Source organism: Drosophila santomea, chromosome 3L (assembly GCF_016746245.2).
Source record: "Drosophila santomea strain STO CAGO 1482 chromosome 3L, Prin_Dsan_1.1, whole genome shotgun sequence".
In the NCBI taxonomy this organism is placed as follows: domain Eukaryota; kingdom Metazoa; phylum Arthropoda; class Insecta; order Diptera; family Drosophilidae; genus Drosophila; species Drosophila santomea.
In genome coordinates this window covers 4,898,661-4,911,881 of record NC_053018.2, presented here as the reverse complement: position 1 = coordinate 4,911,881, position 13,221 = coordinate 4,898,661, and the positions used below count along the sequence as shown (strand labels likewise).

At 47.7% G+C, this 13,221-nt stretch overlaps 3 protein-coding genes across 3 annotated transcripts; 2 read left to right on the top strand and 1 right to left on the bottom strand.

Moving 5' to 3' along the window:
* The first annotated feature begins 66 nt into the window (after positions 1-66).
* Positions 67-3,265, top strand: LOC120450170 (NF-X1-type zinc finger protein NFXL1). The gene is made up of 10 exons (XM_039633018.2): positions 67-234; positions 301-911; positions 977-1,135; positions 1,188-1,304; positions 1,369-1,485; positions 1,542-1,673; positions 1,732-1,940; positions 1,996-2,176; positions 2,240-2,695; positions 2,757-3,265. The coding sequence occupies exons 1-10, from the start codon at positions 120-122 to the stop codon at positions 3,180-3,182; spliced, it is 2,523 nt and encodes an 840-aa protein (XP_039488952.1). The 5' UTR covers positions 67-119; the 3' UTR covers positions 3,183-3,265.
* LOC120450171 (solute carrier family 66 member 3) lies at positions 3,195-4,463 on the bottom strand. The gene is made up of 4 exons (XM_039633019.2): positions 4,266-4,463; positions 3,947-4,206; positions 3,514-3,634; positions 3,195-3,451 (listed from the first exon to the last, which is right to left on the bottom strand). Exons 1-4 carry the CDS (start codon positions 4,417-4,419, stop codon positions 3,321-3,323), a joined length of 666 nt encoding a protein of 221 aa, XP_039488953.1. The 5' UTR covers positions 4,420-4,463; the 3' UTR covers positions 3,195-3,320.
* Positions 4,464-4,935: 472 nt separating this feature from the next.
* On the top strand, positions 4,936-12,436 carry LOC120450168 (F-box/WD repeat-containing protein 7). The gene is made up of 7 exons (XM_039633016.2): positions 4,936-5,122; positions 7,481-10,600; positions 10,677-10,858; positions 10,921-11,146; positions 11,208-11,418; positions 11,500-11,671; positions 11,744-12,436. The coding sequence occupies exons 2-7, from the start codon at positions 7,520-7,522 to the stop codon at positions 11,853-11,855; spliced, it is 3,984 nt and encodes a 1,327-aa protein (XP_039488950.1). The 5' UTR covers positions 4,936-5,122; positions 7,481-7,519; the 3' UTR covers positions 11,856-12,436.
* Positions 12,437-13,221: the final 785 nt, after the last annotated feature.

Genomic DNA, 13,221 nt, shown 5'->3' with positions numbered 1-13,221 from the left:
ACACAAATGTGTACCTTTAGAACTAGTTCTCATATTTGCTGTTATCACAGATCTTCCCAGCCCTGGTTCTACCCCCAGGAATTTATTCCCAGTTGATAGACAAAAACGCCGGCTTTAAAATGGAAAAGTTTAATAAAGCGCAAGCAAAAAATTTTGCTGCCGCCCAAAAACTTGTGGATACCTACGCCTCCAGCTCCGAGGATGAAGGCGAGCTGGACGAGAAGCACATTTTGGGTAAATAGACCGAAGCTCGTGACGTGTCATTCAAAACCACCAACTATTGGGCTTTATCTGTTTTAGACCTTCTATACAAGAACTACAAGCCGTCGGATAGCGCAGGAAGCTCCAAGGATGCGGCCCGTACCAGTACGTTCCTGGAGAACACTCTCCACTCGGGAGCCGCAACCTGTCTCATTTGCATCGGAAGCATCCGGCGGGTGGAGTCCATTTGGTCCTGCGAGAGCTGTTACTGCTTCTTCCACTTGAACTGCATCCAGCGGTGGGCCAACGATAGCATGATGCAGATGAAGGTGAAGGCGGCGGAGCAGCAGAACGGCCAGGGCCACTACAACCACCTGGGCGAGTTTGTGCCGCCCAAGCGACAGAAATCCCTGCACTGGTGCTGTCCTCAGTGCCGCAGGGACTACCAACCGGTCGATAAGCCCACGCAGTACAACTGCTTCTGCGGCAAGGAGGTGAATCCAGAGAACCAGCCATTCCTTGTGCCCCACTCCTGTGGAGAGCTGTGCGGAAAGCTTCTGCAACCAAAGTGTGGGCACGATTGCAAGCTGCTGTGTCATCCGGGGCCATGTCCTCCTTGTGCTCAGCAGGCGCAGGTCTCCTGCCTGTGTGGTAAATCCAGTCCTAGGTCCGTGAGGTGCATTGACAAGCAGTGGCGGTGTCAGCAGACTGTGAGTCCTAACGATTCAAGAAGTGTTTCCTCATTTAATTCCATCATAAAATAAATATTTTCCAGTGCAAAGATCTTCTGGCCTGCGGCAAGCACAAGTGCAATCAGGTGTGTCATCAGCCAGGAAAGTGTCCTCCGTGCACCAGCAAAAGCCTGCAACCTTGCGAGTGCCAGCGGGAGTCGAAGATGGTCAACTGCTCTGATCGCAAATGGAAGTGTCAGAATGTAAAGCAAGCCCTTTGAAAATGAAGCATATACAAACTTTCAATTTCTTCAGGTTTGCGGAGCTCCGTTTGCTTGTGGCTTGCACATATGCGAGAAGGTCTGCCATGCAGGACCCTGCGGCGGTGGGGAGTGTCCTTTGCAAGTCAGGAGTTGCCCATGTGGCAAGAATGTATGTTGTATCTTCTTATCATCTTATCAGTTTGTCTATACTTATGATTTTCCTAATCTTGTAGACTCAGGTAAGACCCTGTAATGAGGCAGAGGAAACCTGTGGCGATACATGCCAAAAACTTTTGTCCTGTGGCCAGCACACCTGCACCCAGCGTTGTCATCGTGGACCTTGCATTTCCGTAAGCTAGTCATCAGGAAAGCCAATCATTCATCTCATGCAATATATTTCTTACAGTGTCCAATAAGAACTAAAAAGAAGTGTCGCTGTGGTCTGCACGAAAAGGAGCTACCCTGCTCCAAAGAGTTTACATGCGAGACTAAATGCAAGCAAATGCGTGATTGTGGCAAGCATGCCTGCAATAAAAAGGTATACAAACTGAATTGCATTTTAAATGTATTAACAAATTAATAAACTATTTTATAAGTGCTGTGGAGATCAGTGTCCACCGTGCGAAAAGATTTGTGGCAAGCAGCTGAGCTGCAACAAGCACAAATGTCAATCCGTGTGCCACAACGGACCCTGTTACCCGTGCAAACTGGAATCCCAGATCAACTGCCGCTGTGGGAAAACCAAAAAAAGCGTTCCTTGTGGCAGGGAAAGAAGTGCACGCATTGTCTGCTTGGAGCTCTGTCGGTTGGTCTTTTTTCCTTAAAGTATAATAGCCTAGTATTAAACAACCTTCTTGCAGCATAACTCCCAAGTGTCACCATGCCATTAAACATCGTTGCCACAAGGGTGAGTGTCCTCCATGTGGTCAAGTGTGCGGTCTACCCAATGACACCAGCAAATGTGGGCACATCTGTAAGGCAAGATGCCACGAGGCAGTTAGAGTTAATAAACCCAAAGAGGCTAGGCCACAGGCCAAAAAGGTACCTTATTATTGGGTCTATAATCACATTCTGAATATTAAAACGCTACAATTTGTTTTACAGTATGAGTATAAGGCTTTACCTCATCCCCGGTGCGAGGAAGGTGTTATTGTCACCTGTATTGGTGGTCACGAAGTAGCTACTTGGCCATGCTGGAACTCAAAACCCACGTCCTGCCAGCGAAAGTGCGCACGTCAGCTTAAATGCGGCAACCACAAGTGTCCATTAGTTTGCCATTCCGTACCTCATCCCCAGGATATGTCTGTACAAGCTGGCTGTGCCAACTGCGAGGAAGGTTGCTCCGTTCCCCGACCCACCGGCTGCATTCACGCCTGTCCCAAGGGATGTCATCCACCGCCCTGTGCGCCCTGCAACTTTGTGATTAAGACCAAGTGCCACTGTGGACTCAACCAGTTGGTTTACAAGTGTAATGAGTATTTCGATGAATCGGGAACGGTCCAAGAGATTTTCGAGCGAAGAGAGAAGCTACGGAGCTGCGGTAATCGATGCTTGAAGAATGTGAGTACTAAACCCCACATTTTCGATCAAGCTATATCTTTAAATTAAAATACGTTTTCAGTATCCTTGCGGGCATCGCTGCACAGCCATCTGCCACACAGGCAAGTGTCCAAATCCCGAGTTGTGCCGCAAGAAGGTTCGCATTTTCTGCGCCTGCAAGCGACTAAAGCAGGAGGTTGCCTGTGACAAGCACCGTGCTGGTCAGACATCCTTGGAGTGCGATTCCAACTGCAAGGCGGAGCAAACTCGCGCCCAGGCGGCGGAGCAACTGCAGCTGGAACAAAAGCGTCGCGACGAGGAAGAAAGAAACCGTCTGGAACTCGAGAAGTTCGAGGCCAAGTTCGGTAAACGCAAGCACAAAGAGCGCAAAACTGTGGGCGCTGGACCGGCAAAGGCCAAGATCGATTGGCAACGAAGAGCAATCTATGCAGTGTCAATTTTAACAGTTGTGGGTGCGATTGTGGTGGCTTTCTACGCGGACAGTTAAATAAGTTACAACTACCGATTCAGAATTTGTAATATCAATTTAAACAGATAAGCAAATAGAATAAAAACAATGACTGATAAGCATTTCCAGCCAGCGCAGTGTTTGTCTATGTTGAGCTCTTCTAATCAGGCTGGCCAATTACTCCGCCTTGGCCTTCTTCTTGTAGACACAAGCAGCGGTGAAAACGGAGGCGCTAAGGAACGTTGAAATCAGGAAGTTTGATAGCAACATCCAATCGTGGGACTGGAAGAACACCGTGTAGATTCGAGCTGTAAGAGATATATGCGTTAATTGATGACATCAAGTGGGAGAATGCAAGGGGTGATCTCACTCATGTTTGTAAAGGCGGAGAGTGCCCATGTTGTTCTACTGACGGAGCTGGCATCCTTGGACCTCAGGATAGCCAGCAGCTGGAGCACCTTACTGGTGGCTCCGATGGGAGTGCAGAAAGGCTGTCGAGACATCAGGCATTTAAATAAATTTCAAGATATATATTAATGGTCCGAGCACAAAAGGTATTAATAGCTGCTCAAATATTATACAACAAACATCGGTGACCTTGAGCGAAGATGCTGCCCAGTTAAAAGCACCGCCCTTTCAAACTAAAACAAATAACAAATCAAACCAAACGAGTTTGCCCGGAAGCATAATTAGTTAATTGGAAACGGGAGTGCGGAACGGGTTTGAACTGCGCCGAAGTCGTTATCTGGGCAAGAATGCCCGCCTAATCAGTCACCAGGTGATATCAATGCAGTCTTACTCACCACCAGGAACGTAAGGATGATAATGGGAAAGAGCTTCAGGTATATGAGAGTGGCCACTATACTATACAGTATGGCCACCACTTGCGTCCTCTTGCCCAGCAAATCCTGGTACTTGAAGGCGTAGTAAATCAGGGCGTACTCCTGCAGCAGCAAAACAGGATACTCCATGTACGAGAGGAAGTCGTAGCCACTGGTGTAGTTATATGACAGCATCACCGTATAGCTGAACAGCTCCAGGCATAGTCCCAAAACGCTGATGCCTAATTTGTATCATATGAGTGGGAGGATGGGTTGGAGATTTTGTGTGGGCGATGCTTACCTTTCGAGGACTTGTTCGCCCGTATCGTGTTTATCTGCGGCACCTTGATCACTAGGCAGGACGAGACCGTTATCAGACTTAGGAGGTCCGCCACCACGAGCACTGGGCCGCGTTCGAGGTACTCGGACACCACATCTCCGAGAGCTCCACTCATTGCGACCGTCGAAATTCGAAATTTGCAGCTTTTGAGTGTGACCTTAACATTGTGTGGACGGAAATGCTAGTGTTACCACACTCTCGCACAAGTAGACAAATGAACGATATTTGCTGTAAGAGTTCTTAAGTTATTTTATAACATATAACAAAACATATCATAACATAACAAAACATAACAAAAGATAACATAATAAACATAACAAACATAATAGTTCCGGTTTCCAATCAATTTCCTAATCTTGCATATATATGTAAATCTGTGTTTATTAGTAAAAAAAATATTGCATATATACGATTATTTGGTTATTAAGCTATCCAAAGTAGAAATGAAGAATTACAAAGAAATCAAAATTTGTAAGGAACCCCCTTAATTACTAACAAGTTATTACAAATAATTGATTGAAGATATCCAACTTCTTACAAAAATTACAGAATCACATATTTTTGAAAACCGAACTAAAGTCACGCGGAATCTCTTACATCCCTAACTTAAGCTGTAAATTCCCATGGTATATTTGAACGGTCGAGCGGTGGTCACACTGGATCCGCATTAGTTTTTTTTCGGGTCCAAAATCTGTCCAAATCCGCAAATTCTACGCATATTCTAGTATCTGAAGACCAGAAATTTAAATAGATTGGACACAGAGTCAGCTGAAAAACGCAAAACGTTGGCAATTTTCGAGGAGCAGCGTCCTTAAAACGTATGTGAAAATTTCGATTGAACGTGTGTGTGCTGTGCTGCGCCTGTGTGTGTGAGAGTGGGCCCCAAATGCAAAAAGTTTTACACGCGTTAAATGTGCAGTTGAAAAATTGAAAACAAATTGTGGCCGCTAAAGCAGGGTGTGTTTTTAGTCCCCTTCTTGTTGTTGGCTGCCCCAAAAGTTTATAAACAATATGCAAGGCACCACGCGGACTTAAACTTTAGCTGCAAACGAGCGAGCGAGTAGGCTTGTGTGTGTGCGTGACTCTGACTGTGTGTACAACAATGTCCACATTTTTCTTTTGTTGTTTGCTCCACGAATTATGGGGCTATCCCCTCCGTGTTCCATCCGCTGCATTTGCAGGTGCAGAAAAGTGGGGTTAGGATGGCCAAAGAGTCCGCAAGGAACGCTCATTGCACTGCAATCGCTGCTCTGAATTTGCAACGAAAGTAATCTATTTTTGGGGGATTTGGGACCACAGGTCTCTGCCCATTATCCGCGTTGGTGTGCGTCTGTGTGTATGCAGCGATTATGACGACTCCACACCCGTGGCTAAAATCCACAGAGAGAAAATGTTCTCGAGCGCATCCCCGATATTCTTCCAAAGTGTCCTGTGTGGCACAGGTAAAAACGCGTATCAAAATGCGGTGTGAAAGCGGAGACCCTAAAAAACGTATTTTACATTTTTCGGGAGGTCAACAGCCAAAGGCCATGGGTCTGTGGTGGGGGAAGGAGACGGAGAAGCAATAGAAGGAGGGTGGGAACAGAATGAATAGGAAGAAGGGAAAATGTTCGGGAGAAATGCCTGCACATCTGATCTGTTTCGGCAGTGATGCAACAGCAGGAGCGCTGAAAATTCCTTTGTGATCTCGCCCCTTTTGTTCTGCGGATGCTGCGCTGCAATGGCTGATCTCTGCTTCTCCTCCTCCTGGTTTTCTTGTCCTCCGCCTCCTCTGGATCTTTCAATCTCTGCCTGCGGCGATCCCTTTTTCTACTCTCTCGGGTGCCTGTGTGTGTGTGTGTCTGTGTGCTGGTAGGATGTGATGGCCAGTCAAGCTGCTGTCAAACATCAGAGATGCGCAGCTGCGATTTTCCAGTCACGGCTAGGATCTGTGAGGTACTACGTTCCTTACAATTAACAAACATCGTTGCCCTTATATTTAGTGACTTTAGTGTGCTAACCATTCGAAAAATACATTTCTCCAGAAAAAGAAAGTCAGTTCGCAGAAAAATTATTTGTTAAAGAATGACTAATATGTTTTTGGAATTCCGGTTTCAATGTTCGCGAAAATATAAAGTAAATATAAAAAAAAATCACGTTTTAATGTAACTTTTTAAAATGTGTGTCACATATGTATTTTTCTTGAAAGTCAACAAATCTGTGATTTAGTATATCGCTAAGCTGAGTTACTAAGTAGTAAGCATACAAAGTTTCGTGACTATAGATTGCACACTAAACATTTAACTAGTAAGCACCACCGCCGTTTATTAAAAAGTTTTGCTAACATTTTAACTACAGATGTGGTGTCAGAAAAAATTATTTCTTAAATTCAAGTCTTAATTTGCTTATGGTTGTAACATTTTTTAGATTTAATAAAAATATTTGATCTTGGAGGGCTTTTCCTTTCACACGAGTAGCTCGGTTTCCCGATCACCGGTGACTTTCCCGCGTTGATCATCTCTGAATGTCCGTAAAAAGCGGAGGGAAAAGATAGCGGCTTGAATTGCAAGGTGTACGTGTTGTTGTTGTTATTGTTCTTGTTTGGTGCTGCGGCTGCTGTGTATCTTTGGTGCTTCTTCTTCTCACGTCCGTTACTTCTCGCTCTCATCCTCCGCTCTTCACTCTCCATTCCTCCCCGCTTTACCTTATTGCTGCCTGCTGTTGTCTCTCTTTCCAGTGTATGTGTGTGTGTGTCTGTTTGTGATGTTTTTGTTGTAATACCCGTTTCGTCTTCTTTTGCCCATTCTACTTCGCGCCGTTTTAGCCTCTTCCGCCGATCCGATGCACTTTTGTGATTTCCTTTTTCGCGTTTCAACGACGCCGGCAGAGGCAGCGACGTTACGATAAATTTTTCCCACTGCTTTTCATTCCCTTGGATTTCATTTTTTTTTTTTTTTTTGCAACCATCAGTTTGCGCTTGTTGCGTGGGAATTTCGGATCATCTTGGATTCTCAGGGCACAAAAGGATCGGATCGTTTATAGTAAGCGGTGAAAAATTCGTCATACCTTGGGTTTGAAATTTTTGTGGCGTCTGTTTCCAACATATTACTATTCACTTTTCCAGAAGAGCTCCCGTTTTGGTTCCTAGTGGTTCTGGAAGCTAGAATAATTTAATAACAAATCTTTAACATTTGCAGGAGAACGCATTGCCCATTTTTGGATGCCTGTAAAGTATTATGGAAAGAGGATGCCCAGCTGCTAGCAGTGAATCCGTGGCCAGTGCAGGGGAGCGTACTCAGTCAGCAGTCACCAGCTCCACCTCCACGTGGGTCAAGAGTCAGGCCTCCACCAGCCGAAAAGCAGGATCATCAGAAGAATCGGAAGTGGGATTAGGAGCAGTAGAAGCAGAAGCAGGAGCCGGCAGAGAAGCCTTTGTATCTATGTCAACGCTGCGAGATGATGTGGAGGACGTGTGTGTGTCGTCAAACTCACAACATGGTTTCGCCGTAGTTCTGGACGACGAGTCCAGTACCTTTGAGATTAGCTCTTCCAACTCACTGCCCACCAGTGCGGGGGCGGTGTCCACAGTGGGAGTGGTGGCCGTCGACGACAGCTCCTCCACGGACACTTTGAACGGTCATCCTGGTTTGGGCCACCCAGCCTCATCGGAACACAGTCGTCAGGGCTTTTTTAATGAGGATAATGAAGATCCTCCGGTTGTATGCCTTATAAACGATGATGACGATGATGAGGATCCCGAGCCGGAGGAGGACGATGAGGAGGAACCGATTGAGGAGGAGGACGAGGACGTAGAGGACATTGTAACGGGCGCCATCGACTGCCCCAATACATCACAATTGGCTTTAGCCGACGGCACCATCATGGCGGCCGATGGATCCAAAATCTTCCTGGAGACGCCCGTCGTGGAGGAGGCCCAGCCGCATCCCGGCCAGGTGGTCACAACGGGATCCCAGTCAGAGCTCACAGGCAAGCCAAAAAGATTGAGCGATGAGTTCTTGCTGGGTGAGGAAGACCAAGCAGAGAACCTCGCTTTGGGAAGAGGTATTAAGTCTGAGCTGGTCGGTCCCGTGGACGACAATCCTTCTGAAGGCGACGATGCGGCTACTTGCTTCTCACTGCATGACCGCCTTATGTCAGTGCGCCTGAAGCAGATGAGCCTCACGGCGAACGCCGTTTCGAATCCCTCGCCAGCAGCTTCTGCCAACGCCACCGCCCCAGAGGAGGCCTCCACTTCCAACTCCAGCTCAACCTCCAGCACTGCATTGTCGAAGGCAGACATTGAGTCCATGGATGTGATCGAGCGACGCGACTTTGAGACGGAGCAGCGTCTCACCGGCGGTATTATCCTGCGCACCAGCTCCATGATGAGCCAGAACAAACTGAATCTAAGTCTGATCAAGTCCATGGCGGGGGGCAGCAAGGCGTCCAATGGATCGGGTACGGCCAATAGCGACGACTGGCCCAGCAGCAGCAATGGGCGGACCGTCTCTTCGGACAGCAAGTACACCTACAAGGATCTGTCCACGACACCAACGAGCAGTCGCAAGTACACCAACAGCCGGCTAAGCAAGTCCACTGCCAAATTGAATCTGGGATCCTCGTTGGGGGCCTCCAGCTGTAGCCAGCACCGTAGTGGTTCCACTTCCACTTCGAAATCTACGGAGTCGTCGACCAGTTGCACTGGAGCTGCCCGAACGGACGTTTACACCAACACCAACTCGAATGATTACCCCAGTCTGGCTCCAACCACGTCTGGTTCGTCCACTTCCGAAAGAAGCTGTCAACAGGATCAGGAGGACAATGTGAGTGCATCCGTCTCGTATAGCTCGGTAGGATCGCAGACCTCTCAGGAAAGTGGTTGCAGTCGCACCACTGCCATCAATCCAACTGCTGCGTGCTCCAACGGATCGGCCTGCTTGGGTGACTCACAGGCCTCGACATCGGCTTCTACCTCTTCCGGAGCCGGAGCGTCCAACCGTTGCCAGTATGCCACTGCTTCGACGACAAAGGCAGCTCGCCAGGTCAATGCCAGCGCCCAAACCCAAGAGCGTTTCCTGACTCGCAGCAATCCTCCAGCTGCTAGTGGAGCGGGATCAGCTGGTGCGCACTCGGCGGCATCAGTTCGGCAACGTCGAAACGGTTCCAGCGATGTAGTCCACCTAGAAGTAGTGGTGGAGGAGGGAGCTGCCGGAGGGGACAACGGTCTGGTGGAGCCTGGTGATTTTAGTGCCGAGGAGCCTTGGGCCAACTGCGATGAGGAGAACAACTGTTCCGATCTGGAGGAGATTTGCACATGCCAGAACGGTAACGGAAGCAGCTACGGCGGAAGCAATGCCAGTCTCAGTGAGACCTTTGACCTGGACGCCATGGATCCCGATGAGCCCATTTCCTTGTCGCTTTCCTCTGGCACAGCTGGCTTCACCGAATACTCGCTGACCAATCCCAGCTCGCTAATCTCTCAGCAACGCAAACGAAAGTTCAACGAGGGACGCCTGCTGGATGGCGGCGACTACTCGCTGACTATATCTTCCAGCGGCGAAGTGGGCGGACCGGGTTCAGGCGTGAGCGACAATTGTCGCAAGCGGATTGCCTATGATTTCGCATCTACGCCGCGCTCCTCGCAACACTTGGGACCCACGGCAGTGCTGTCGGTGACGCCCTCATCGCACCTGACAAGCTCCTCGCCGGGATCGGCTTTGGGTCGTCGCACCCCTCGTTCAGTGCCCTCTCGTGACAATCCGCCTCCAGAGCTGCAGCACTGGTTGGCACAGTTCCAACGATGGTCCCATGTCGAGCGATTGCTGGCCCTGGACCGTCTTATCGATCACTGCGATCCGTCGCAGGTGCGGCACATGATGAAGGTGATAGAGCCGCAGTTCCAGCGGGACTTCATCTCTCTGCTGCCAAGAGAGCTAGCCCTCTTTGTGCTGTCGTACTTGGAGCCCAAAGACTTGCTTAGGGCCGCGCAGACCTGCCGCAGCTGGCGCTTCCTGTGCGACGACAACCTGTTGTGGAAGGAGAAGTGCCGCAAAGCCCAGATCCTTGCCGAGCCGCGTAGTGATCGCCCGAAACGTGGTCGCGATGGCAACATGCCGCCAATTGCGTCGCCCTGGAAGGCCGCCTACATGCGACAGCACATTATCGAAATGAATTGGCGGTCGCGACCAGTTCGCAAGCCCAAGGTACTTAAGGGCCACGACGATCATGTGATTACGTGCCTGCAGTTCTCCGGCAATCGCATTGTGTCCGGATCCGATGACAATACACTTAAAGTATGGTCAGCGGTGAATGGCAAGGTGAGTAAATAAAACTATAAGCATTATTTACTGTTTCCTTGCTAACGATGGTGTTTATTTCTTTTAATAACTGTAGTGTCTGCGAACTTTGGTTGGTCACACCGGTGGCGTTTGGTCTTCCCAAATGTCCGGCAACATCATCATCTCGGGCAGCACGGATCGCACGCTTAAGGTCTGGGACATGGACAGCGGTGCTTGTGTGCACACCCTTCAGGGACATACATCCACCGTGCGGTGTATGCATTTGCATGGCAGCAAGTAAGTAAAAGCCACAAAAGTGTCCACTAACCAATGCTAATCATTGACGAATTTCTTAACAGAGTGGTCAGTGGCTCACGAGACGCAACCTTGAGGGTCTGGGACATTGAACAGGGCTCCTGCCTGCACGTTTTGGTTGGGCATTTGGCTGCTGTGCGATGTGTGCAGTACGATGGGAAGCTGATTGTGTCCGGAGCTTATGATTATATGGTAAAGATCTGGCATCCGGAGCGGCAAGAGTGCCTGCACACATTGCAGGGCCACACAAATCGCGTCTACTCGCTACAGGTAAGGTGCTTTACGCTTTTTTGTCGGACTTTGCCTTAACTTTATTCTGAATTGCGCACAGTTTGATGGGCTCCATGTGGTCTCGGGTTCATTGGACACCTCTATCCGCGTGTGGGACGTGGAGACGGGCAATTGCAAGCACACCCTGATGGGTCATCAGAGTTTGACCTCTGGCATGGAACTGCGTCAAAACATTCTTGTCTCGGGCAACGCCGATTCCACTGTCAAGGTGTGGGACATCACAACCGGACAATGTCTGCAAACGCTGTCGGGTAAGTTTGGGTTCTCCGTTTGTCGATGGAATATGGGCTGTTAAACCATTACTTATCTTGTACTCCTTAAATCTCGTTTAGGTCCAAATAAGCATCAGTCTGCGGTCACCTGCCTGCAGTTCAACTCCCGATTTGTGGTGACAAGTTCCGACGATGGCACCGTCAAATTGTGGGACGTTAAGACAGGCGACTTTATACGTAATCTTGTGGCCCTGGACTCTGGTGGATCTGGCGGCGTTGTGTGGCGGATTAGGTAAGTCTAGGACGACATAAATCCACTCGTTTCAAATGAAATAATAATATCTAATATCTGAAATCTTTCCAGGGCAAACGACACCAAACTCATTTGCGCCGTCGGCTCCCGCAACGGGACGGAGGAAACAAAGCTAATGGTCCTCGACTTTGATGTTGAGGGTGCATGTGTCAAGTGCTCATAGGAGGCGGTGGGGCACTTCCAGTCCGGCCTTCGCTGGCGCGCTTGGATCCAGGCGGCGAACGGTCGGGAACGGGGCAGCTAGTATACAGCTTCAAGCGAGATTTCATTGCAAACTCATCTAAACACAGAAAAGCACACACAGACAGATGTCGCGGATATGAGAGTCCGCAACGTAATGTTGATTGCCTTGCCAACAAAATGCAACTGCTCACATACACCACATACACCACACACACCATAAACACACAAAAAACATTAAACATTTAAGGGAAAGAAGAGTAGTAGGGTCGGGTGGTCGGGGTGTGGCTGTGGCTGTGAGTGTATATTGTTAATAATACCTTTTTTAAATTACGTTGCTTTATAGCCAAAATTCGTTTTCCACCGTAGAATAATTTCGCTTCTTAGTTTTTATTACGATTATGTCGATTGCATTAATGATAATATTATGATTATGATTACGTATTATGAAGCGCAGATTTACAGCTGCAGATGCAAATAATTGTTTCGCGTCGTGTGAACCTGAGAGAGCGTTTATGAGAACAGAGCTTTATATTGATTAAATTGTAATTTGTTTAAATGGAATTTGGATAAGATGGATATGTTAATATTGGCCCAGCACTTGAGTTGAGTTTGCCGTCTATTATGTTTACATTTGTGGTTTCGTTTCGTCCAACTTGTTTTGTTTAAATGTACTTGTATTTGGATGTACCTAAATTCTATTATCATGTTCTAATTGTTTCCCTTTTTACATTTGATTTGCTTCATTTGTCGTGCAGTAGCGTTAGCGATATTGGCTTCCAATTCCAAGTTCGAAATTCCTCATTGGCCAGGAACCTGCCACATTTGCCGCACATAGCGTTTAAGAGTCATCTGCCGAACTCATCGAGCAGCAGCTCACCCCCACAGAACAGCAACTGCAACATGAACACTGCAACACAACAACACTCACACACGTGAAATCATTAAGCGAACATATATTTTAATTATAGACTGATTTATTAGTAATTGAAATTAATCTACAAATATGTATGTGTAATGGTACCGTATGTATTTCAATAAAATTTATCGGTTTAAGCATAAATCTGAATAAACGCAGGAATAATAATAAAAATAGTTAAAACCATCTATGTGCCACATCTTATTGCTTAATGGAACTGGGGGCCTTGCAGCTATTGCATTCTTCAGTCAACAACGTAGCCAGAAAAACGGTTGTTGGTAAAACAAAATAGATTGAATTTAGTATATGCGCGTAATTTCACTTTATTTGTTCATATTGTGAGTGGACTGGAGCGGAGAGTACTCCGAAAAACAATAAAATATTTAATACTTTATAATAACACTAAAGTAGGGCTATGCTTGGACGATGC